The sequence below is a fragment of the Megalobrama amblycephala genome, unplaced genomic scaffold (genome assembly GCF_018812025.1).
Source record: "Megalobrama amblycephala isolate DHTTF-2021 unplaced genomic scaffold, ASM1881202v1 scaffold383, whole genome shotgun sequence".
Lineage (NCBI taxonomy): Eukaryota > Metazoa > Chordata > Actinopteri > Cypriniformes > Xenocyprididae > Megalobrama > Megalobrama amblycephala.
In genome coordinates, this window is record NW_025953352.1 from 70,799 (window position 1) to 96,437 (window position 25,639).

The 25,639-nt window shown below is 37.8% G+C and overlaps 1 protein-coding gene across 3 annotated transcripts in view; it reads left to right on the forward strand.

Moving 5' to 3' along the window:
- pacsin1a (protein kinase C and casein kinase substrate in neurons 1a) overlaps positions 1-20,049 on the forward strand; it is a 57,967-nt gene extending 37,918 nt beyond the window's left edge. For all 3 annotated transcript variants that reach the window (XM_048179867.1, XM_048179869.1, XM_048179868.1), the window contains exons 4-10: positions 325-560; positions 2,035-2,178; positions 3,124-3,299; positions 8,631-8,751; positions 9,299-9,414; positions 15,133-15,329; positions 17,873-20,049. In XM_048179867.1, coding sequence (XP_048035824.1) covers positions 325-560; positions 2,035-2,178; positions 3,124-3,299; positions 8,631-8,751; positions 9,299-9,414; positions 15,133-15,329; positions 17,873-17,982 — 1,100 coding nt within the window. In that variant the 3' untranslated portion in view covers positions 17,983-20,049. The remainder of the gene's footprint in view (positions 1-324; positions 561-2,034; positions 2,179-3,123; positions 3,300-8,630; positions 8,752-9,298; positions 9,415-15,132; positions 15,330-17,872) is intronic.
- The last annotated feature ends 5,590 nt before the right edge of the window (positions 20,050-25,639 follow it).

Here is a 25,639-nt window from a genome sequence, read left to right on the forward strand (position 1 = left end):
CTACAGGCCTTGATCACTATCAACACCTCTTTGCCATCCAAATGGCCCTTGTAGCAAGAGAGAGTGGGTTGAAACAGTAAAGCAAATTTCTTTGTTCATTTTAAAATATCTTTGGACATTTTAAATCTTACATGATAGTCCAAAATCTCTTCTGGTTGGCAGATTTCTACCGTTTAATTGCATCTACCAGTATATCACCCAACCCTAACCATGGCAATATAAATGTTATCTCCATAAGTCCATATATTGATCTATGTATTTCTGATTTTGTACGTCTCTGTTTTATTTGTATGTATGTGTTTATGTGTGTGTGTGTTTGGCCAGGGCCTCAGTACGGTTCTGTGGAGCGAGCCTGGTTAGCTATGATGACAGAGGCTGATAAAGTGAGTGAGCTTCATCAAGAGGTGAAGAACGGTCTGATGAACGAGGACATTGAGAAGGTGAAAAACTGGCAGAAAGACTCGTACCACAGACAGATAATAGGGGGCTTTAAGGAAACCAAAGAGGCAGACGAGGGCTTCAAGAAAGCCCAGAAACCCTGGGCTAAGAAACTCAAAGAGGTACAAAGAAAAGGTTTTAATTATGTAAATTCTCTGTTAATGTCACTTTATGGTATCTTTTCATTGCATGTATATTAAATGTGCACATCAATGAATGAAGTCTAAAATTCAACTGAAGTATTATGCTTAATATATGTTTACATGTTTGAAGGAACATTTACTCACTTTTTCCAAGTCAGTATGACATTCGGTCCCACTTTATATTAAGTGGCCTTAACTACTATGTACTTACATCAAAAAAAAGTACAATGTACTTATTGGGTTCATATTGAATTGCAAAACACTTTTGCTGCTATTGAGGTGGGATACGGGTAAGGTTAGGGAAAGCTTTTGTGGGATGGGTAGGTTTAAGGGTAGGGGTAAGGTGTAAGGAATGGGTCAACTATGTAATTATAAATGTAATTAATTACAGATATAATTACATGCAAGTATTTTTAAAATATAAGTACAATGTAAAAACATGTATGTACACAATAAGTGCATTGTATCAAATTATTAAATTTAAATGTAAGTACATAGTAGTTAAGGCCACTTAATATAAAGTGGGACCTGACATTCTTCTGGGAAAGACAAAAGGAAAAATAATAAAGAATGTGCTGCTTGCTTTTTTCACAGGCAATTATAATTAATGGGGACTAAATCTTCAAAGAAAAAGCATGAAAAGCACCATAAAACTATATACCGTGTATTCTGGAGTCATGTGAGATTTTGTGCATTGTGTCAAAAAACAGTCTCAAATATTTGTTGTCATTCACTGATAATCTTCCCATTCAGTGAGCTATTAATAACTTCTATGAGTGGATTATTGAATCAGTTACTTAAACTATAGAAACCAGATCAGTTTTATTTGAAAACAAATCAAATTCAGACCAGTTTGTGAACTGGATCAAATGAATAATTTAAAAAGACTCAATATATATATATATATATATATATATATATATATATATATATATATATATATATATATATATATATATATATATATATTATTTATTTTTATTTTTTTTTTGTCTAGAACTAGACAATAGCTAGATTTTCAGTAAATTGGCCTGTTTCTCACACAGAACTATTGAGTGGTTTTAGAAGACAGAGACGTTTAAGACTATGTTTATGTCTACTTAAACAGTCTACTGTTTATGGTACTTTTTTGGTGCTTTTGCATCCTTGAATTTAAAGTCTCAATCAATGTAATTGCATGTACAAGAACAACCAGTACAATGTACAGTATTTTTCCTTTGCGTTCATTGAAAAAAAAAAAAAAAAGAAGTCATAAACTATAGAACAAAACGAGTAAGCAAATTATAGCAGGAATTGAATTGTTAGTCGAAGCATTCTAGTGCCCTCAGAACCGACCTTGACTATTATAAAAACTTGTTCCACAATTACAGTCAGTTCACCTAACCAGTCTTTAAGCTTCATTCATTTAGTTGCAGTATTGCAGTTAGTTAAAATGTTGCACGTCTGGCTGCAGATGGAGACGGCAAAGAAGACCTATCACATGGCATGTAAAGAGGAGAAACTGGCTGCAGGCCGTGAGGCAGATGCTTCTGTCACTCCAGACCAGCAGAAGAAACTCCATGAGAAGACAGAGAAATGCAAACAGGATGTGCAGAAGGTGCAGAAACAGCCAAATGACAAACATAAAGAAACAATTTCAAGTACTATTCACTTTTAAGCTCAAATCAAAAAACAAGTTTCACAGAACATTTAATTCATGGCAGTATATTTCATTAATAGGTATATTAATGCGAGGCAGTTCAGATAGACTAAATAGCATGCTTTATGTGGAAACATCGAAATTAACTGGTTTCATGGAAGTAAAAAAGTAATTTAATCTGACTATATCAACCTGACAAATTACATAAACTGAAGTAATTGCTGCTCCCCGGTCACTTGTGAGAGAAACCTTGTTGTGAGTGATTCTAAATTTCCGGCAGAATCATGCAACTAGATCTAACTTTTGTTTAATCTATACCACCATATGGATTTTTATATAAATTTTGAATTTGGCCTAATGCATGAAACATAAGCAGCATGAATAGCTGTGTTTTCTTTTGTAAATTGTAACATTGAACTGAATTGAGCAATTTATACAATTCTTACAAATGATTTACTCAGATTTGTCCTGCTTGTGTACATATAACAGTCCTACCTACTACACTGAGTAAAGACGTAATATTCAGATTTGAAAAAGAATTGAATCTGGAGCACAATTCATCTGGGAGACATTTACATTCAGTATGAGCCATTAAAATGAGCTGTGACTCTTATGTGAAGTGTTATTACATTTAAAGTTATAACAATCGCTCTCTCTCTCACACACATTACTGTATTGAATTACATTACAGTCGTATAATGTTCTTAAATTATTGATGTGTTAATACAAAAATAGATGTTCTTCAATAAATTTTGATGTGGCCAGTTGTGAATGCAGCAATGACATGTTTAGAGGTGCTTTTGTGCATTGCTTTAGCATTGCTAAACTGTAATTCACATTGCTGTTTTGTAGTCTTATTTAATAAAGGATATAGCTCATGATGTGCGTTTGTGTGTACTGTAGGCGAAGGAGAAGTATGAGAAGTCTCTGGACGAGTTGTCGAAGTGCACACCACAGTACATGGAGTGCATGGAGCAGGTGTTTGACCAATGCCAGCAGCACGAGGTCAAACGACTGACCTTCCTCAAAGAGGTTCTTCTGGACATCAAACGACACCTTAACCTCACCGAGAACCAAAAGTCAGTGTAAACCACATAACCAGTGTGTCTGTACTCATTTACAAAAAAATAGTTTTGGTTTTGCTGAGATACCTAAACAAAAGTTGAGATCTCATTTGTGATCAAATTCTTCCAAGAATTTGACTTTTCTAGCACTTTACTCTGATTCATGATCCGGTTTCAGTGGTTAACAGCTCACTGAAGTGATAGCATTACATTTGTCTAGTTCAGGGGTTTTCAAACTGTGGGTTGCAGAGTGCGAAAAGGTGGGTAGTGCAAAGTCACTTAGCTGCAGCTAAATTTGCATTTCAGTGAATGACACACACACACACACACACAAAAACAATTTAGTCTAGGGCTGCATGTTAAATAGAAATCACAATATTGCATGATACTACTAGAAGAAACTTGTTTGCATTACACCAGAGAATTCAAATGTCATGAAAATCTGTTTCAGGTCTGTTCATTCAAATGCATTTTTCGCATTCCCGTGTGCCTTTGACTACCTACCAACAGGAAAATATGTCTGTAAAAAGCATTTCTCAGCATGAAATAAACATGAGAGAGTTTTCTGCGCTGTACACGGCAATGAGTTCAACACTCGCAGTGTGGCTTACAGTTCATATCCAGACCAGCGTGAGCGTGTTTCAAACTTTTGTGAACATATTTCATATACTCTAATGCTCCAAATGTGAACCACTGTTGTGTATGCGCAAATATTCAAGTCAAGTCACCTTTATTTATATAGCACTTACCATACAGATTATTTCAAAGCAGCTTTACTGTAATCAATTGCTCCGAGACTTGAAGGTTGAGGATCCAAACACAGTATTTATTCAGAGGGTAATCCACAACAGGTGTGAGTGCGCATTAGTTTCAGTTTTGGTTTCACTCGCTCCGTGTCTAATGAAACAATCCACATACTCCGTTTTCTGATCAAATATCTTCCTTTAATCTTGATTAGAAGATCAATCAAACAAATAAAATTAAAAAAGCAAAATATTATCTTAAATCTTAAATATCACGGATGCGGTGAAGAAAACTGTGCGACTCCACTGTATCAAATAGTATAGAACCCAAGAGGCGACACTCTGATACTTTTTGGGCAACAGGGCCGCCATTATGTGTTGAAAATACTAACTGGACCATAGACAAAACTGCAAAATCAAGCTGTTATATTCATATAATTATTGTCCAACATTCACAATTTTTCTGATGCATGTCCTTAATTTAATTTCATATGCTAGTTTTAATTCAGTGTATATAATGCTAATACTAGATCTTTTCAATAATTTTAACCAGGGGCGGAGCCAGACATTGTAAACATTCGGGGCTTAGCCCAAATCTATATTTGTCCAAAGACAATTTAATTTTCTATTAACAGCTTTACTGACATGAAAGGAGCTTTTGTTGTCGTATTCTTGTTCAGAAAATGTAGCCTACATTATTTGACACTGTAATTTGTCAAACTTTGTTGGATGTACCTCCTCTAGGGGGGTCCGGGGGCATGCCCCCCTGAAAGAAAATTTGGTACATTTTAAGGTTAAATGCATCAATCTGGTGCACTCTGGAAACTCAAAATTAATAGCTTCAACCCATGAACAGTGTGCAAATTCAACAAAGAAACAGCATTGACTTGTACCTGGACATTAAAAAGGGTTCAAACATCTTTTTTACAATACTTTTGTACTCATTTCTTTTTAAAAGATAAATCCTTGAGCTTTTATTTTTTTTTTACTCAAAACATTCGGGGCTAAAGCCCCGGCAAAATCGGCTGGCGCTGCCCCTGACAAACTGACTGGGTTTCTAGAGAGCAAAAAGGTTTTGTGAAAAAAGTGGAAGACTTACACAAAGTCTGTAAAATAAACTGTTAAAATGATTTGATGATCACTAGTGATAGTATTTTATTCTATGTTGTCATCATTCAAGTTTGATTTCAGCTTTAATGTACATTTTTTTTAACAAAGCAGCTGATATTGCCATAGAAACTAGTGGACTGCCATGTCGCTTTCACCACAAAATGGCAAAAAACGCAGGACTGCTGCTGGGCGCCTGTGTTGCAATGGAACATTCTATTGAGTGTCGCTTCTTGTTAGTGTATATTCTTTGACTGTATTCCAAAGAGCGCATTACCGCCAAACTTCACAGTCGTGATTCTTAAAGAGCCAGTATACAATTTAAACATGTTGCATATTTTTAATGTAAAAACACAGAATATTTATCTAAATGGTAACATAATAAAGTAAGCTTACAAATGAAGCCAATTCAAAATATTCAAAAGCTGAATCTAAGCAATATAGGCTCATACAACAGGCAAATGGTAAAACACAGAGTGGGCAGCCCAAACAAAGATAAAGTCCAGGGGGGTATTGCACAAAAGCAAGATAAGGGATTAAGCTGGGATTTTCCAGTTATCCTGGCTGAATTTAGCCCTCACTCGGTTGCATGAAGGGAGGCTAAATTAATCTACATTAAGTTACTATGGAGATTTACACTTTGCAGCTAGCCTGCCCTGGAGCAGGCTGACTATCAGGCTAAGCTGAGCTCCTCTAACACTGACCAATAGGAACGCAATGATATTACAACTGACTCTCTCACATACAATGATTTGACTTTATTAACATATATATATATATATATATATATATATATAGTGTGTGTGTGTATACTATGTGTATATTATTATGTGTGTATATTTTATATATATATATATATATATATATATATAAAATATACACACATAATAATATATATATATATACACACATTTACTAAATTGTGCTAAATAAAAATATATATTGGTGTAAGTTTAAGACATTTTTATTATTTTAATATTTTATTAAGGTAAGTATGATGAGAAACAAAACATTTAAAGAGAAGTAATTTCTTAAAAATTAAGTGTTATATAGCCCACTGAATCATTCTCAGACTTAATGCTGACAACAATGGAAGCACTTGGGAGAGAACTGTCAGAGACTTATTTCTTAGCACAGAAGAATACAAGAGGATTACCAAATCATTGTTTTAAGTGTGAAAATATAGCAAAAGTAACACAGAAATTCAAAATCAATAAACCTGTGACAAGGCCCCTGAAACAATCAGGCCTTCATTTGTAAGCTTTCATTAAATGATGAGTGATTTTTTGCTAGACAAAGAGCGGGAGAAATACCAAGTGAGTGTTTCAGAGCCAGCAAAAGCTATGAAAAGAGTGACAGAGTAAGATGCAGCCTGCTGAAGTGGCATGCATGGTTGTTGTCCACACTGAAACTACCCACTGTAGTCAAAGCACAATAAAGTCAGCTAGCCTTTTCCAAGGCCCATATTTAATCTATAGCTACTCTGGTCTCATATATATATATAGGTTTTCCTTTCTTACTGGCTAAATGTTTTGTGCCCAATATTTAATTAGATTGTTTTAAAATATATGAATACATTTCTCTCTGGTTTTGTTTGGCAGTAGTACTCTTTATGGTTATTAGAAGAGCAGAAATTAAAATCACAAAATTAAAATTAATATGCACAGACTAAATTTTTCATTGGTAAGATGAATCTAAACTCAGTAATTGTCCAAAGTATATTGATATACCCCATTACAATAGTCCATTTACAGTTACTATCATAAAAATACACTTACTTGTAGGTTTGAAAGTGTACATAAGGCACATTTAATGTCCAACATCAAATATTTTAGCCAAATTCTAGAATTATTGCGCTTCTATTGCGTCCCGTCTGTTTAGCGCGCAGCAGCGCTCGTTCAATGTGAAGTTTAGCCTCAAAATGGAAATATTTGCATTACTTTCTAACATTTACAGATGGAGAATAAACTTGTGAAAAGTAAGTTATAGAAGGAAAGGAAAACACCATGTCTCAAACGCATAAAATAGCACAAAATGTATGCCGTTTCCTATGGTGGATCGATTTGATCGTGCACGCTAAATTATCTTGACTAGGTGAACCTGGATCGAATTAGCGGGACTGCGTGAACTTCAATTACCTTTTATGAAACCGTTTTAGCCCAAACTCATTTGTTAGGTTAATTCAAGTCAGGTTTTGGAGTTTAATCCTCGCTTTGCTTAGCATCTTTTATGAAACAGCCCTCAGGGCTCAGGCAAAAACAGGGAAATCCAGAGATAAAATAATGAGACTGAAAAATGGGAGAAACAAGATACAAAGGCTCAGAAATGCAGTAAATACATGCAAACAACAACAAACGAACAAGTCTTCATGCTGACTACATGGTAAAGGGCATTTAAGGCCCCGTTCACATGGAGACGCATTTAGGTGTACACGCAAAAATTTTGTATCGGATAGGCGTTTTGTCCAGATGAATCTGGCGTTTTCAGAACGTGAATCCGATATTTTTTGAAACCGGGTCCCAGAGTGGATAAATCTGAAAACGTCACCCTTGCGTTTTCGTGTGTACAGCCAATCCATATATTTTGTGAAACGATGATGTCATCACCCCACTTGTCGACCCTAGTCAGACACCACTAACAGCACAAACATGCTTGTGTTCGTGCTGCAGAAGTTACTGATCCAAAAATAAAGCGTTATTTCTAAGCTTTACTAAAGTTTGTATATAGCTCGCAAGGTTTATGCGTAAGCTCCGAGTCTTATTCTCTGTTTTAAGTGTATCTCTGTGGTAGAATTTCAGCGCCACATACTGGTCTGGCATGTATACTACATTGTTTTGAGCCGGTTTCAGCGGTTTCGTGTGTACGCAGATATTTCTTGAGATGAGGAAAAAAAAAAAAAGATCGGATAGGGAAAGATCTGGCTTTTTGTGGATGGGGCCAAAATAGACAGGGTAATGAAAATTAACAAAACACAGCTGAAACCAGTAAACTAATAATGAGCAGTGGGTTCTGGGAAATGGAGTCTGGGAATAACAGTCTATAGAGACTATAGAGGCTATAGAGGCTGCCATCTGCTGGTAGATGATGGCATCAGCAGCTGACAGGTGTAACATTTACAGTGATAACAGTAAAATAATGCAACAAGGATTGTTTTGGCTGTACAGCAGTTCTAGAAGTCATTGTCCAGCTTCAGTAAGTTCAGTGTTGATTTAATTTCCATTGTTAAAAAAAGTTCATTCAATCATATCTTCTTAAAATGAAAATATACATGTGGACTACAGCGGTAGCCTATGTCTGATTATGAAGGCAATGACATGATGGATTACTTTACTTTAAAAGTATTTTGGTTGGTCTTGAGATTACACTTGTCTTGGTGTGTCCTGGAATGGAAACATTTGGGAACCCCTGGTCTAGTTGACCTGTAATCTAGATTTAATCCATTTGTCAGAACCTTAATATTAAGTTTTTGTTTTTGTGTTTTTTTTTTATGCTATAGCTATGCCTCAGTGTACCGTGAGTTTGAACGCACCATTCTGGCTGCCAACACACAAGAGGATCTCAAGTGGTTCAGTAATAATCATGGTCCTGGCATGCATATGAACTGGCCCCAGTTTGAGGTACACAAATTTTAATGAACAAATAGGTATTAACATTTGTTTGCTCTTTTCCAGTTTCTGAGTTTTCTTATAGGGTACAAGAGGCCGGGGTTAGTTGTCACATGTGAAAGTTGTCACAAACTCTAATATCCCAGTAAGGCTTTAAGACAAAGGTCCAGTTGTTGCACTCTATAAGTTTTCATGTTCATTTCTTAAAACCTGTGTTAAAAGCCAAAAATTAGGATTTAATTTGTTATCTTTTAATTTTTTTTTGCTATTTCGTGAAATTTGTTTCACATTTTGTTTAAGTTTTGCTTAAAAGCCATTAAATACACATTTTAAATACAGATAATCTATTAGATATATTTTATATGCTTTTCATAATACTTTTGATTTAATATATTTCAGAAAAAGTATTCTTATTCTTCTTTAGTTTGACAATATGCCCTTCAATATGCTGGCGTGTTTAATGAACTGTTTTTCCCCTGAAAGATAATGGAAAATAGAAATGTTTAGTAGCTGTTTGCAGTGAAACACAGACTTTCTGTTCTGAATCTGTTTCTCTCAGGAATATAATCCAGATGCCACCAATGCTGTTGCCAAGAGAGAAAAGAAGAAGCCAGATGGAGTGGCTCCTGCTACTCCAAACACAGAGCATGCAGGTCAAGCAGGTGACCGTGGCAGGTCAGACATCATTTCTGCTTTCCCATTGGCTCTCAGTGTCCTTTCTTTTATCGAGAATACCCTTCTCTCTTTTTAGAGGTTGATTGTTGTCCCCTTCACTCTTTAAAATAAAGATTCTTTGAAGTTCAACAGAGAACTCTCTTCTGATTAACAATCGTTTCTAGACATAAAGGGTTCGTTTTTAATTTGACAGGGTGGATGCATTATAATCATGAAAATTAAAATGAAATCATTTTTAACACTTTAGTTTAGGGTCCAATTCTGATTATTAACTGCATATTAGCATGCATACTTGGATAATGGATGTTTATTAGTACTTATAAAGCACATATTAATGCCTTATTCTGCATGACCATATTCTACATCCCTTAATCCTACACAATACCTAACTAGTTAGGAGTTTATTGAGGCAAAGGTCATAGTTAATAGTTCATTAATAGTGAGAATTAGACCTTAAACTAAACTTTGATCATAATAATTATCATAATAATTGACCATGGTAATTAAATTATTTATTTATTTATTTATTTTTTGATTTGATTATATTTGTAATATTGGCAGGGATTACACTTGATTCTTTAGCAGTGTTCAAACTGTGTCAAAGCCCTAACCCCCATCGCCTCTTTAAAAAAAAAAACATGTTTCAATTCTTTACATTTTCAATACCTTACAGTTTCAGAACATGTTAGTCAGTGAATACATTATTATTCATTATTAATGTTATTTTCAATGATATGCTTGCTGGACAGGCTAATTAAAATTTCTAATTAAAATTTTTAATTTTCATTTATGCATTTTATTTAGTTTCAAATCTAATTGATCTTGAATGTGATTGCACAGCATCTTGGTTACTGATGTAACCCTCATTCCCTGATGGAGGGACATGTTATGGTCGAAGACTGACAAATAGGGGGAGCCCCTAAGTTTTAGAAAAATGGCCAAATTGGCATGCTGAGCCACTCCCCAATGTACTGATATATAAGATGGCGGCACGCATCCCCTCATTCAGGTTTACTCTGAGGAGCCGAGAGAGGGGCCCTGGCCATTTAGCGGTGGTTTAGGGGAACGGGTTACATCAGTATCCAAGATGTTCCCTTACTGTCTGTCAGTGGGTCCCTATGAAAGAACCACTACCACTGAACTGTATCATGAGTGTTAGAGACGCAGATGCTGACAAGCTGTGGTGTGCCCTTTTGGAAACTGCTCATGTTAAGTGGTAACCTGCCCAGCACCCCACGTAAGCCCAAAATGATCCTCTATGCCAATTGGATGGAAGGACAGGGCTTAGTACCATTGAGATGGTCATAGCTGCTGTTCCTGATATAGCAGTTCATGGGAAGAGTGTTTTGGCTCTCTTCCTATTTTTCCTTACAGCCATGACCAAGTTGTTAACTGTTAAATAATGGGGAAGCAAACTTAGTCCAGGTGGAGAGGGACACTACAGAGGCCACATCCTACCCGTAGGGAGGAAATTGTTGAAATACACATATGGACTGATGCTAGGGGTAGTACTACATCTGGAAGATCTCTGCTGTAGGTCCTGCCTAGACAGGGATGGAACTACTACAGATGCAGAGATGGGGCTGAGCAGAATCTGTCCAGGGATGACACAAGTTTACCAAAAAGGAAACCACACCATGGAAGAATACATATATGGGATTACCAAAGGGGGAATCACAACATATAGGGCATCTAGCCCAGTACAAGGGCTGACCAAACGGGCATGCATCTCGGGTACTGGGCCTGGCATCAGACACCTCCGCCATGTCTGACTGCTGAAGGATGCTCAGAGGAAACTCAATCCAGGGTTCATCAAGTGGGAAACTCTCCTGACGAGCAAAGATGGTGCTTAGCGCTGTAAGCGAGACACCAAGTCAGCCTTCTTGTACATTACTTGTTTGTACACAACACACAGGAAGAAACCGGCTCCACCTGGAGATTGTAGAATATTCTGTATTAGGTGACACCTAGCCCACAGCTCTGCAGATGTCTGCCAAAGAGTGAGCCCTCACTCCGAGGGGGCACGGTACTTCTTAGGATTGGTACGCCAAGGTGATACCATTCACCATCCAGTGATATGCTGACCTTCTGCTGACCTCCAAAGTTGAAAAAGAGCTGCTCAGAGCCTCTGAAGCTCTGCATGTGGTCCACATAAATATGCAGGGTGAATTGGACACAGTAACCCAAGGACTGGGTCTGCCTCCTCTGGGGGCAGCGCTTGCAAGTTTAACACTCTGAGGTCTGAGGTATCGCCGGCGATACCACCGCGTTTTTTTTTTCTTACCAGTGTGAAAGAGACTCAAAATACTCTGTCAGTGTTGCACATACAATTAAGAGTTATACACCATTTTAATCTGTTGAATATCTTCTTTCATTTGTGTACACTCAGAGCAAAAACAAAATGTTGTGCTTTTTGTAAAATAAAGAAAACTAACATGATGCGTGATCTCTCGTCTCCCTCTGAACAAAGTCCAATCTGATAGTTCTCAGAAAATGAACTGTAACAAAAAAATTTAACTTATGTCTAAAGAAACATTGAAATGTCAGGTTTTAAATCGTGCAAGTCAAATCGAAAACAAACATTTTGTGTTTATGTAATCTATATGAAAAGAGAACAATGTCAGAAGTCAGTGATTCAGCTCATTATCCGCTAATGCGGCCACGCCCACAGAACGAGCGCTATTCAGACGCAAATTCAGAGGCAATACATGCATTCATCGTCTCAATCGTGTATTTATTATCTTGAAAAGTGTTTATCTGGATGTTAAAGCCATGGTTAGCAAGCTTTAGAAGACATGCAGTTAGTTCCTGGTTCTTCTTCTTCTTTATATGATTTTGTGGACTAAAGGTGCACAGAGCGCCCTCCGGCTGCAAGTATGAATTAAAAACACAGTATCCAGCACTCATAGTGATGATATAGAATAAATATTGAATAAATATTACTCCTCTGTATAGAAATTTGACATAAACATATAAGAATCCATCAATATTTCTCCAAATGTGCATTCTTTTACGCTAAAAGACTATATGAAATGCCATAGAGGTAACATAATTGTTCAGACACTTTGCATCACAGGAATACATTATATTTTAAAGAATATAATAGAATACCATTATTTTAAATTGAGCTGAGACATGATTACAGAGGGTTTTTTCACACCCTACCTGACTGAAAGGCCTCATTAATATGCAAGTCATTTCAGGTCATTATTATGCGATTCTTTTGTCTTCTCAGGTGTAAATGGCCCATTATTCATGCAGATTCACGCCTCCACGCATACTGTGTTTCTTAACAAAAAGTGACTTACAAAAACTAAATCAATATATTGTTTTATATGAAGGAGTAGGCAGCATAATTTTTACATAATTCTGTAGCAAAAACTCTAGTCTACAACCTCCAATACCCAGAAGTCTTATGAACTCAGATTTAATATACTTTTTTTGGCCTTATTTCAGTGACTTAAGTTTTTTGTTTTTTCAATAACCACGCATAAACGTTATTCCTTCAAAAACACAAACATGTACATACATGTTCCTCACATATTATGGTAGCCTAGTTTGTGTTGAATACAGTGTAATGACACTTGTGTCATTAATGTGTTCATGAACAAATGAAAAAAGCACAAATGTCAGGGCATGTCAAAACTTCTCCAGGCCCCAAATCAGCCTCAGACTCCAGAGGGTTAAAGGGAGCTCTCTGCAGTCCAGACCAGACCACAGAGAGATTCCAGGAGGGGATGAGGTTAGGTCTGGGAGGATTTAACCCTCTGGAGTCTGAGGTTGATTCGGGGCCTGGAGAAGTTTTTGAGTGTATACAAATAAAAGAAGATATTCTATAGTTTCAATTGATATATTACTTATGTCTCTATGACAAAAAATGACGGAGTATTTTAAGTCTGTTTTGCTGCAATGTGAAAAAAACCTGCAAAACGCGCCGGCGCGTTTTCAGACCTCAGAGTGTTAACCTCCTGTCAGCTCTCAGGAACCTGATGACCACGTTGTGCTTTCCTAGTGACTAACTGTCAACTGCAACTGAGCCACTACTGACCCCAGAATAGGAGATGGCGGGCGAGTTGTGACATGCAACGTGAGCGTACTCCGCTTTGGCAGTTGATATACGCAACCATCGCCATGTTGTCTGTCTGGACCAACATGTGCTTGCCCCAAAGCAATAGCTAAAACCGGCACAGGGCGAGCAGCACTGCAGTCAACTCTAGGCAGTTGATATGCTACTGTAGTCGAGGTCCCGTCCAAGAGCCAGAGGGCACGTGCCCGTTTCATACAGCGGCAGTTCTGGAGGCATCTGTTGTAACAACTGTATGACTGGACACTGGTTCTAAGGTCACTCTGGCCCATAGAAAAGCAAATTCTGAACAAGGGCTGAAAGATTGTGCCACAGTGCCATGCCCATCTCAGGACTGTGTAGCAAGTGCTGTAACGGTTTCATATGCATCAATCCAAGCAGCAAGACTATGGCTGTCGATGCCATATGCCCGAGGAGCCTTTGAAACTGTTTCAGTGGAACTGCTGTTTTCCCCTGTTTTCCAGTTCAGTACTGAGTGTGTGCGCCCGTTTGTGAGACTCACTGTCAAATTGACTGAGTCCAACTCCATACCGAGAAAAGAGATGCTCTACATGGGGGAGAGCTGAGGAAACAGCGGCACTGTAAGCCTTAGCAGCCAGAACTGCTGTAGTCTTACAGGCCTTGGACGGGAGATCCAGACGGGCACTTTTTTTGGCAGCAATTGCATGCTCCACCTGGGGAATCTCCATATACCCCCTGCCGGCCCCACCATCGAGGGTAGTGAGAGTGGAGGAGGCTGAGAAGCGGCTTCGGGCAGTAAAAGGTGTCTTGCATGACTTCTGAACTTCCTCATACACTTCTGGGAAGAAAGGCACTGGGGCGGAACATGGCTGTGAACTGTGCGCCACACCCAGGAACCAATCATCCAACCGCAAGCCTTCAGGACAAGGTGGAGGGCTTGAGTCAGATGCCTGCGTCAACTGTCAACTCTGAAACTGACTCGGCATGAGCGATCAACACTAAAGGGTGAATCTCAGCCTCATCTTCCTCTCCAGAGGAAATAGCCTGCTCTCCATTGCAGCTATCGACATCTGATCCTCACCCGGAGCATCAAATGACGCGCTGGATCCCCTATCAGAAGGACCCGCACCATCATCCGGCAGCTCGACAGCACAAGGTATGCTAGAGGAGGAGGAGGTCTGTGGGAACTGGCCGGGAAGAAATGCTCCCACTGTAATCCTCAGGTCTCCCAGAGTGTTAACCATATTTGCGGCTCTACTTTGTGCAGAGGCCGTGGGCCGGGTAACAGCAGAGGGGACTCTAGCCTTCACAAGGAAGGAGAGTCACAACCGCAGTATCAACATGGTCATGTTCTCAAAAAAAACAACAAAACAACAACAACAACAACAACAACAAAAAAAACATTGCTGTGTTCACAGTACAGCTTAATTTAAAATTCCCATTAAGATCACCATGAATATATATTGCTAATATTTAATTTCATCCAGCCTTAGAGCATTCCTGTTGTTTGTTTGTTTGTTTTTTGCAGTACATAGATGGTTTTCTAAATAACCACAGGATTTTCAAAACTTTGTGGTTCTAATTTGAAGCTTTACAAGTGTACAAACTAAAGTGGAACCAGTTGCTGTATTTCTGTGTTCATGTTAACAGCATGTGTCCCCTGTCTTGACTAGTGTGAGCAGCTATGATAAGAACCAGGCATATTCCACCGAATGGTCTGATGATGAGCAGCCTGCCGGATACTCGGGGAACGAGACAAACGGCGGTGGAAACTCTTTCGAGGATGACACGGTCAGCAGAGGAGGAATGCGAGTGCGAGCACTGTATGACTATGAAGGGCAAGAGCAGGATGAGCTAAGCTTCAAAGCAGGTAAAGTGCAGTTACCTAAACAATGATGTTACACCATCACAACAGCTGTCATCATTAATGTTAAGGCAGATTGGAGCAAAACGTCACCATGTGGAAATCCTTTTGATTTAGACATGTTTAGGTAACAAGTACTTATTCAAAATAACAATTTTGTTAAATGCTGTAACAGTTCTCTGTTATTAAATTATATATTTCTCTAATTCAATTACATTTGGCATTTTATAAAAAAACATCTTTTGCAAGGATTCCAATTAGCTACATAATTTGGTTACATAAAAATGTTAGATTCCCTTGTAAAAAACAAAACAAAAACAAGTACACTTTAGCATACCTTCCAAAAGAGTATTTATTATGGAAATAATACATTTAAAAGAAGATGCTTAAGAGCAAACTGAATATGATGTTTTCAGACATATAATTGTATGTTAATTGTAATTATATGAAAATGTATTATAGTTTAAATTTATAAAGGTCCCGTTCTTCGTGATCCCATGTTTCAAACTTTAGTTAGTGTGTAATGTTGTTGTTAGAGTATAAATAAAATCTGTAAAATTTTAAAGCTCAAAGTTCAATGCCAAGCGAGATATTTTATTTAACAGAAGTCGCCTACATCGAACGGCCAGTTTGGACTACATCCCTCTACTTCCTTCTTTAATGACGTCACTAAAACATTTTTGACTAACCTCCGCCCACAGGAATACACAAGAGTTGCATTTGTAGAGTGTGTTTGTCGCCATGGCGTCGAAACGCTGTTATTTTCATCCCGCAGTCCAATCACCGGGTCTGATTCCGGCTCAAATTGATAGGGTAAAATTAAAGACATGTTTACAATAACACTGAGTGCGTGCATCTCCACGTTATGGTAAGAGGCGTGACCTTTCCGGGCAAGGAGCGCTAAGCTGCTGTCGAATCACAACACAGGAACCGCTGGCACAATCAGAACTCGTTACGTATTTCTGAAGGAGGGACTTCATAGAACAAGGAAGTCATCAGCCCGTTTTTATGACAGTGGAAAAAGCGGTATACAGATAAGTAAATTATGTGAAAAATACTGTGTTTTTTTACACGCGAAACATGAACACAGATTATATTGCACAATATAAACACAATCAAAGCTTCAAAAAACCACAAAAAACGGGACCTTTAAATGCTAGTTGAACCTAAGAATGCTTTTTTGACCAAATTAATTAGGACCTGAGTATGTCTTCACATGTGATTCCATAATTACTTCTGTTGTTTTTAAAAAGCAAGAATTGTCATTTTTGTTGAAACTCGTGTCATTTTTAAATAAATGTTTAATTACACATTTGCAATTTGATACATTTAAAATGCATTAACTTTAAATATAATGTCTAATAATACCTTACAGTTAAAATTATAATCAAGTACTTTACATGTGCATTAATATCTTAGTCAACACATCAAAATAAGTGTACATCTTTAAAGCACAACAAAAGACAAACAAATTATGATTGAAATTGTGCTTTAAAGTAAAAAGTTTCAAATTTAACATCACAAAGTGCAGTTTTTTAAAAGTGTTCTAAGAAACTTGAAACTTTAAGGCCTTTTACTTCATTAAAATTTAGTTAAAAAAAATCAAAACAGTCTTTTTCAAAGAAATTTTACAAAAGGTTATTTTGTGGTGTCAGGGAACCTTACTAAATTGTTTAAAATATTTTTTAACTATTTGCCACTGGGGTAAGAAAAATTTACCTAATTCAAGATGTATTCTCTGAAAACAAGTCTTTGGGCTTTATCATACACCCGGCGCAACGTGACGCCAGGCACAACGCAAGTGTTTTTTGCTAGTTTCAGCCCAATGCAATTATCATTTTCATGTCCAGCGCCACGTTGTTTAAATAGCAAATGCGCTCGTGATTTGTTCCCATCTGTTCGCTCATGGGCATGCTGGTCTGAAAACAAGGTGTGTTCAGGCGCATTGTTGGCGTGTTGCTATTTTGAGGCAACTGAAAACATCTGCGACATTGACCAACAAAAACCTGGTCTAAAGTCAATAGCACAGTATTTTTTTGTTATTTCAAGGGCACATTAATAATATGCACCTATAGGCAGGTGCACAACGGCCGTACAGTACACTCTGCTTGTTGCACACATGGATGCACAGCAGCACACAAACATTTTTAAATATTAAAAATAAAAGGATTACTCTTTTGAGAAGCATTCAGTCTTTCCACTTGCAAATTCTGCCATGTAAATAGCGAATCCGCCATGGCGCAAGCACAACTGATTTTTAAAGGGAATGGGAGATGAGACTGTGATTGGTTTATTGCACGTTACGCCCAAAACACACCCATGACTCATTAAGAGACTAGTTACATCCCTTTTAGACAATGTGCCTGGTGCGCTGACCGTTTTTTCCATCGTTAAACTAGCAAAAGTGGATTCTGACATGCTCTAAGTGCATCTGCACCATGCGCTTAGATTGTTAAAATAGGGCCCTTTATTTGGAATGTCGTCCATATACCACTATTTTTGACTATTCATATGGCAGGAATGTCAGTTATAATATGTATCACCCACAGGTGATGAATTAACAAAGATCGAAGAGGAGGATGACCAGGGTTGGTGCAGAGGTCGCCTGGACAGCGGCCGGACAGGCTTATACCCAGCCAATTACGTTGAGGAAATCTGATCACCTGACTGGAGGACAACACACCTTTGGAGGCAGCTCTGATTGTCCGATCTAATAACACGGCAAAAACGCCAGAGACTTAATATGAACGACTTTCCCTGAAGATGTGCAATGCAGTCTTGTTTAAAATCAAAAAAATCTTAGTAAAGATACCCACACTGTATATATTGATCTTATCTGCAAGGCGAGGAAGAGTTTGCTCACTACTAATATCTATTTGCAAATATTTAAAAATAATATACATTCAAACAAACAGATATGAACAAATAAATGACCCATCAGTTATGCAAGTACAGGACACACATTATTTGTGCAGATTACATGTTATTCAAAATTATATTACAGACATGAGTATAGAATTCTCCAATTAGCATAATATCCAACTGAACAGTTATTCATGTGGCCATTCTGCTCTATTTTAGTACAAAATTCATATAAAAGAGTCAGTGTGCAAAAACAGGATACTCATCCAGTGTCATGATGTTTAAACAGAATACTCACAATGGGCTATTTGGTTTTCCTCTTACTCTCACCATCAGTCCATGCCTTGTTGCGCTGATTATTATATTAGGTATTGTTCACTTGATGTCTGTGTCTTTATGCATAGCAGCATGTGCTATGGAGCATGTAGCCCTTGATTCCTCAGGCCATCTGTACCGTATGCAATTCTCACCATGACCACAGAGGGCAGCAGACATAATGTCAACCTAATATATCTATGTCTGTGTCCGAAATCACTCCCTATACCCTTAAATAGGGCACTATTTGAGGGGACAGCCATTTGTAGTGGTGTTCGAAACTAGGGGTGTAATGATGCAACCTCGATATTCAAACCCATAATGCACCACAATAATGAGTGTACAACTGATGTACACTCAACAGCTAGAGAATACCCATAATGCACTGTGAGGGTCGTGCCGAATGAATTCCCACGTCTGACCAGAAGATGGCACCCGCAAATGAATCATCCATCCATCCATCCATTTGTGGTCAATGTGGCTGCAGCGTAATATCATACAGGTATACAATCCTTTTTAGTTGATTATTAAATTGTTTGATTAAGGTTTATAAATAGTTTCCATGACAGAGTTCAGGATAAAACTTCATTACTACTGGAGCTGCCAGTTTGCTAAGTTTCAAATGATTATTAAACGGCAAGCATAAACTATGCAAAATTGGCAACCCTTTCAGCACACTCCGTGTCTGATTTCACTCACTAGTTTATATTCACTTCTTCAAGTGGACAATATTAGTGGAGTAATGTAGGGAATAATGAATGAGGGTATAGGGGGCCATTTTGAACACAGCTTATGTTCAGAACAGAATGCTACCTTAGTAGTAGTATACAATGGATACTGTGTACTATTTTAAAAAATAGTATGTGAAACAGTATACATTATGCAGCAAGAAACTTTTCAAAAAGTAGCATGCTATTGTTGGCATGTGACGTCTTCATGTTGCATGGAGTGGCGTCCAGGTATCGTCGAACAATGCTGTTGTCTTGCAATTTGTGTAAAAATGGCTTTTTATGGGATGAGACTGCCAAAATAGAGAGGTCAAACTAGATTTTTATTTTATTCCATCATGCTAGAAATGGAAAGTCAGGCACATTGCATCTTAGTATACTGTTGCTAAATGAACAACATCAATCTGGGTATTCCATGCATACATAACATTTGCATACTGTACACAGTATACATACTATATACTGAAGAAAGAGTACAAATAGTAAGTGTGCTGTTCTGAACATGACCACAGTTCTCCAACTCAGGTGATGGTTGAGCAGTATCATCTCATGTTTGTCCAAGCCATGTGTTGTTATTCTTTACTTCAAGAAGGTCTTGTATAAGTATTGTCTATTTGGCATGGTGTTCATGGTCACTTCTTGTACCAAATCAAGGTTTCTGAGATAGGACATGAATGTTTTCTGTGAATGATTTGGGCTACTTATGCACAGCACATTTTAAAGTGACCCTATTATGCTATTTTAAAGTTTATTAATTTTGCTTTGGAGGTCCCTACAATAGGTTTACATGCATCAAAGGTCAAAGAACACCTTGATTTTCTCATAATATACACTGCAGCATCATTTTTAAAGCATCTAAACGGTGCTTTAAAAGTGTCTAAATGGTTTGATAAAGGATTAAGTCTCTCTATGCTCCTCCTTTCCGAGAGCTTCCTTTGCTCTGATTGGTCAGATGGCCCAGTCTGTTGTGTTTGGTCTACTCTACTCTGACTGGTCAAATGACCCAGTCTCTTGTGATTGGTCTGCTCTGCTCTGATTGGTTGGATCACCCAGTCTGTTGTGATTGGTTGACTGCTTACAACACATGTCGGAAACCAGACAGTCATTACCATATCTAAATTTCAGCTCTGGATCTTCCGCAACACTTAATACACAGTGAAAAGAACAGTAATATTGGCATCAGTTTTACCATATTCCAGCGTGAGTCTCATCATTTGAAAATGCATCAAAGTGGATTTTGCGTTGGCACATTTAATACACAATGGTAATTCAAAGTGCTTGACATAAAGAAGAATACAAATAGAACATAAGGAATAGAATTAACAGTAAAAACATAATTTTGCTGGATGGAAGAGCTAGGAAGTCGTAGGGAGTTTTTTAAAAAATTTTTATGTTGTTGTTGTCCGTCAGAGTGGATCTAAATGGATCTATCCATCAGAGCAGATCTAAATGGATCTTCCTCACATGACAGGACCGCTGTCTAGCTACCTGTTAAGGCACTTCAAACTGATGAACAAAGTTTCAATCTCCCCTTTTGCCAAGACACCTCAAACTGCGCCACACAGCCCTAATCCCCCTTCCGGAGATATCTTATCTATGCAACGCAGTTCAAATTTCCCCTTTGGAAATTTCTCCCTTTGGAAAGTGTCCTGACTGTAATCCCAGAGATATCTTAACCATGCACCACAGCTCAAATTTCCCCATGGTTTGTCCCCTTATCCAAATTTACCAAATTTTAACCTAATCACAAATGCTTTCTGCCTAATTCTCCCAGCTCTTTCAACCAGACAGCAATATTTAAAATGCATTAAAAGTCAGAAATAACAAGATGATATTGAAGATATAAAATACATTAAAAGGTAAAATATATAAAATACATTAAAAATTAAATAAAAACAGGAAAAGGAATTAAAAGAATAAAAAGATAATACGTATAAAATAAAATTCAAACAGTTTAGACATAGCACAGTGCTCAATCAGCAAATGCATAGATAAAAAGATATGTTTTGAGTCTGAATTTGAATGTGGCTACTGTTGGAGCACACCTGATCTCTTCTGGAAGCTGGTTCCAGCTGTGGCTGGCATAACAGCTAGGGTTCACTTGCTTTGAGTGAACCCTTGGTATTTCTAAGTGACTTGATCCTGATGATCTGAGTGATCTGTTAGGTTTATATTCTATGAGCAATGTATTGAGGTCCTAGGACATTGAGTGATTTATAAACAAGTAACAGTACTTTAAAATCAATTCTAAATGCACTGGAAGCCAGTGTAAGGACCTGAGGACTGGTGTGATGTGTTCATGTTTTCTGGTTCTGCTCAGAATCCTAGCAGCAGCGTTTTGTATGAGCTGCAGCTGTCTTATGGTCTTTTTGGGAAGACCAATGAGGAGCCCATTACAATAATCCACCCTGCTGGTGATGAAAACATGAACAAGTTTCTCTAAGTCTTGACTGGAGACAAAGCATCTAATTCTTGCAATATTTTTGAGATGATAATATGCTGATTTAGTTATTGTCTTTACATGGCCACTGAAACTCAGGTCTGACTCCAAAATCACACCAAGATTCCTGACTTGATTTTTAGCTGTTTGGCCCCTAGAGTGAAGGTACATGTTCACTTTGAGAACTTCATCTTTGTTTCCAAACGCAATGACTTCAGTTTTGTCTTTGTTTAACTGAAGGAAGTTTAGGCACATCCAGTTTTTAATTTCATCAATGCATTGGCACAGGGAGTCAATGGGGCTGTAGTCGTTAGGTGATAGGGCTAGGTAAATGTGGGTGTCATCTGCATAGCTGTGATATGCAATTTGGTTCTTTCTCATTATTTGGCCCAGTGGCAGCATATGTAGGTTGAACAGGAGGGGTGCAAGTATTGAACCTTGAGGGACTCTGCAGGAAGACTGGAATTACTGATGACCCATTTCAGGCAGTTCAGAATCGATTCTTTCTTTTGGGAGACAAATACTCCATTTACTTCCACTTTGACCTTTGAAACTGCAGACAATTTACATTCACAAACAACTATAAACACACTACAAGGTAATATTCGACAAAGCATAATAGGGGCACTTTAACAGACTAAATCGCTGAGTGAATTTCACAGTTGGACCATCGCATGCATCACTAGTTACATCTGATATTTACATCTGATAAATTGATACACTCTGAGGAATCCCTGTAGTTTCATAGCCTGTTAACTAACACACTGTGCTTTTGCATCAAGTTTGAAAAAAGTTACAAAATCTTTGATCAATTTTGAAATAATAAAACAGCTAAAAGATTCACACATAGTGCCAACATATGATTTGCTGGTAATATAGTGTACGTTGGTTCCAAAAGTATTTGGACATTTAAGCCATTTCTATTTGACAGAAAGATAGCACAAGCACACTTCTCACAAAAATAAATAAATAAATAAAAATAGTTTGAAATAATAAAAACAATAAAATCATGTGCAGCAGCTAAGCAATTTATACATTTTTAAATGTGACTCAAGTGTCCAAGTACTTTTTGTGACCACTGTATTTTATTCCTCCTACTGCTGATCTCTGTATGGCGTACCACGATTTTGATAATGCAAGCAGTGCTCCTTGTGTGCCTGTATTTTCCAGATTGCAGTACTGAGAACATTGTGAATATGTGGATCTGTGTATTGTTCAAGGAGTTTCAGTGTGGGAGTGAAAATGAACAACAAACAGGATGTGACATAATACATTCAGAGGAACCCCCCTAGCAGCTTTGTGATTTGTCTAAAACTGTTCAGTCTAGAAAAAAAAAAAAAAAAAAAAAAAAAAAAAAAACTCGCATTGTCAAAATATCCCGTAACGTACACAAAAAGAAGTACGGGAGGGTACATGTGTCGGGGTTATCGTATTGGGGAGCATCCTCTTTATTATATTCAGTGTGTATGAGTTGTGTTTATGTATAGAAAATAAAAATGTAGTGTTATAATTGTAAATGTTGGGTAACAAAAGAACAACGCTTTGAAAAAATAACACTGTAATGCTCTATAGGTACCATATTGTATTAATATGATTTTGACTGCAATGAAATCACTATGTACCATACCTGTATAAATGCGTGTGGGTCCACGCCGTCATATTTGTATATGATGATGTAATTTATTAAGATTATATTCTACTGTAACTGTACAACTGTGTTGAGTAGAGACAAACGCTAAGTTGAGACAGGAAAGAACCATGTAATGTAAATGCTATTTTTAATGTTGATTTGTACTTTATGCAAATGAAGGGATGAAGGTTTATGTTGTGAACGTTTCTCTTGCAGTGTAGAGGACGTATGTTCATAGTTAGTTGATGTAAATTGATCTCCTTGCTGGTGTAGTGCCTCCTCATCCATAACATAATGTTCATTTATATATGCATAAAGTTAATGATGATGAACATAATGTTAAAATCCTGATTTGAAGTTTTTGTGCTGATATCAATATTGCAATATTAGTTTTGAAGGAGAAAACATGTTTGTTGAGAAAAACATACAAAATGTGTGCTCCTTTTTTTGTGAACGAAGTTTATATTAGTTTCTTCATGTCTCAAAATGCTTAAATTTTTTTTTTTTTTTTTTTTTTTTTTTTTTTACTAATTCATTTGGAAAGATTCATACTTCCCATATAAACAGTATTTGTTGCAATACATTTCTGCAACAAAATGCACCTGGTTAGAAAATACAGATTGTATAACATTTTCACTTTTCACAATGCATATTGTCCTCAGGATGCTCAGGATGTAAAAAAAAAAAAAAAAAAAAATACAGTGGATTATACACGACTTACAGTGCATTCAAGATTTTTGGGAATCAAATCCTTAGTAGGGCCCTCCAACAGTTGAGCTACAAGAACAGAGGGGAAAAAAACATGTCCTAATGGCTAATGTCACAGAATACTTAAAATAATTCATAAAACAATTGGTGGCTGTTATTATAAGTTGTACGTTCATCATGAGGCACCAGCAGGGATGCACACAGTGGCCAGGAAGCATCTTATATTTGTCTGGAGTGATGAGGGGTTGGATGTGGATCCTGGACAGTGAACTCCTGGACGGGCATCAAAAAGTGTGGGCAGAGATGGGATGAAGTGAAGAATGCAATCCGCTTGCATGGAAGACTGTAAAGTTTCCTGTTACTGAAATTTGTGTAAGCTAATGATATCTGAAATCCCCCACTATATTATTCATATTTCAGCACAAGTCAGATGGAGGTATAATGGTTAAGACAAATTAGTCACCTATCTAAGTAATACTTGAGGAAAAACACTACAATTATAATAGTTATAAACATGGAATTGCAAAAAATAAAGTCAGAGTTGTTAGATATAAACTCTCAATTGCAAGAAAAATGTGAGATAAAAAAGTTGCAATCCAATACTTTTTTTCCAGTTCTGTGGTGGAAACAAGCTTCCCTTTCATGGGAACTATCGACGCTACGTCATTGACGTTATGGGAACCCTCTGCGTAATTGCTACGTGAACACTCTTGTATCTAACCAATGATGAGACGAGACGTCAGAGGCGGGTGACATCACGGACCAGGAAACTATAAAGCATACCCAGAACAAAGAACGCTAGCTCTGTATCTTGTGTGTCTTATTTGGATTTGGTGTTGTTTGTCCTGTTATTATATCACAGTGATTTCTTCGTCTGAGGACAAGAGTTTCAAACACACACACACACATATATATATATATATATATATATATATATATATATATAAAAGACACGATATAAATAATGGCGGAAAAAGAACAAAATAAGCAGCAATTCACTAAGTGTGTGCCTCCTTGCACTCGATTTATCTTGGGTGGGGACACACACGAGATGTGTTAAGATCATGTCACGCACTCTTTGAAGCAAACAAAGAGGGTGCCGCGGCCACTGTTCCCCGCGGATCTGGTCCCGCTGCTGCCGAGGCACAGCGGAGACTGCATTCGTGGGGATCACAAATGGATCTGACAGAGGGGGTAGAGGCGGGCCCAGCCTTATCTCTGCCCTTACCTGTCAGACCCAGTGTCTCTCCTCTGGTGTCGGAAGCACGCGCTGCGGTTTCTTCCCCCCGGAGAGAGGCACCGGCGCTCAACATATCTTCCTCCAAGGAGGTGGATGTGGTGAGCATCGAGACTGGAGATGAGGACCCACCATCCTCATCTCCAGCCTATGAGGAGCTGCTGGAGGTAGTGACCAGGGCAGTAGACAAATTAAAAATTGACTGGCCCACCGAGGTGTCGAGGTTGTGGAAGAGACCTGTACAATATCGTGTGATCAGCCCCCAAACATCTACATATAGCAATATAGTGGGGCTGAAACACTACGGCTATGGGGCAATGCCTCGGGTTGAAGAGACGCTCGCGAGCTATCTCTCGCCTGAGTCTGCATCATCCCTTAAGACCCCGACATTGCCCA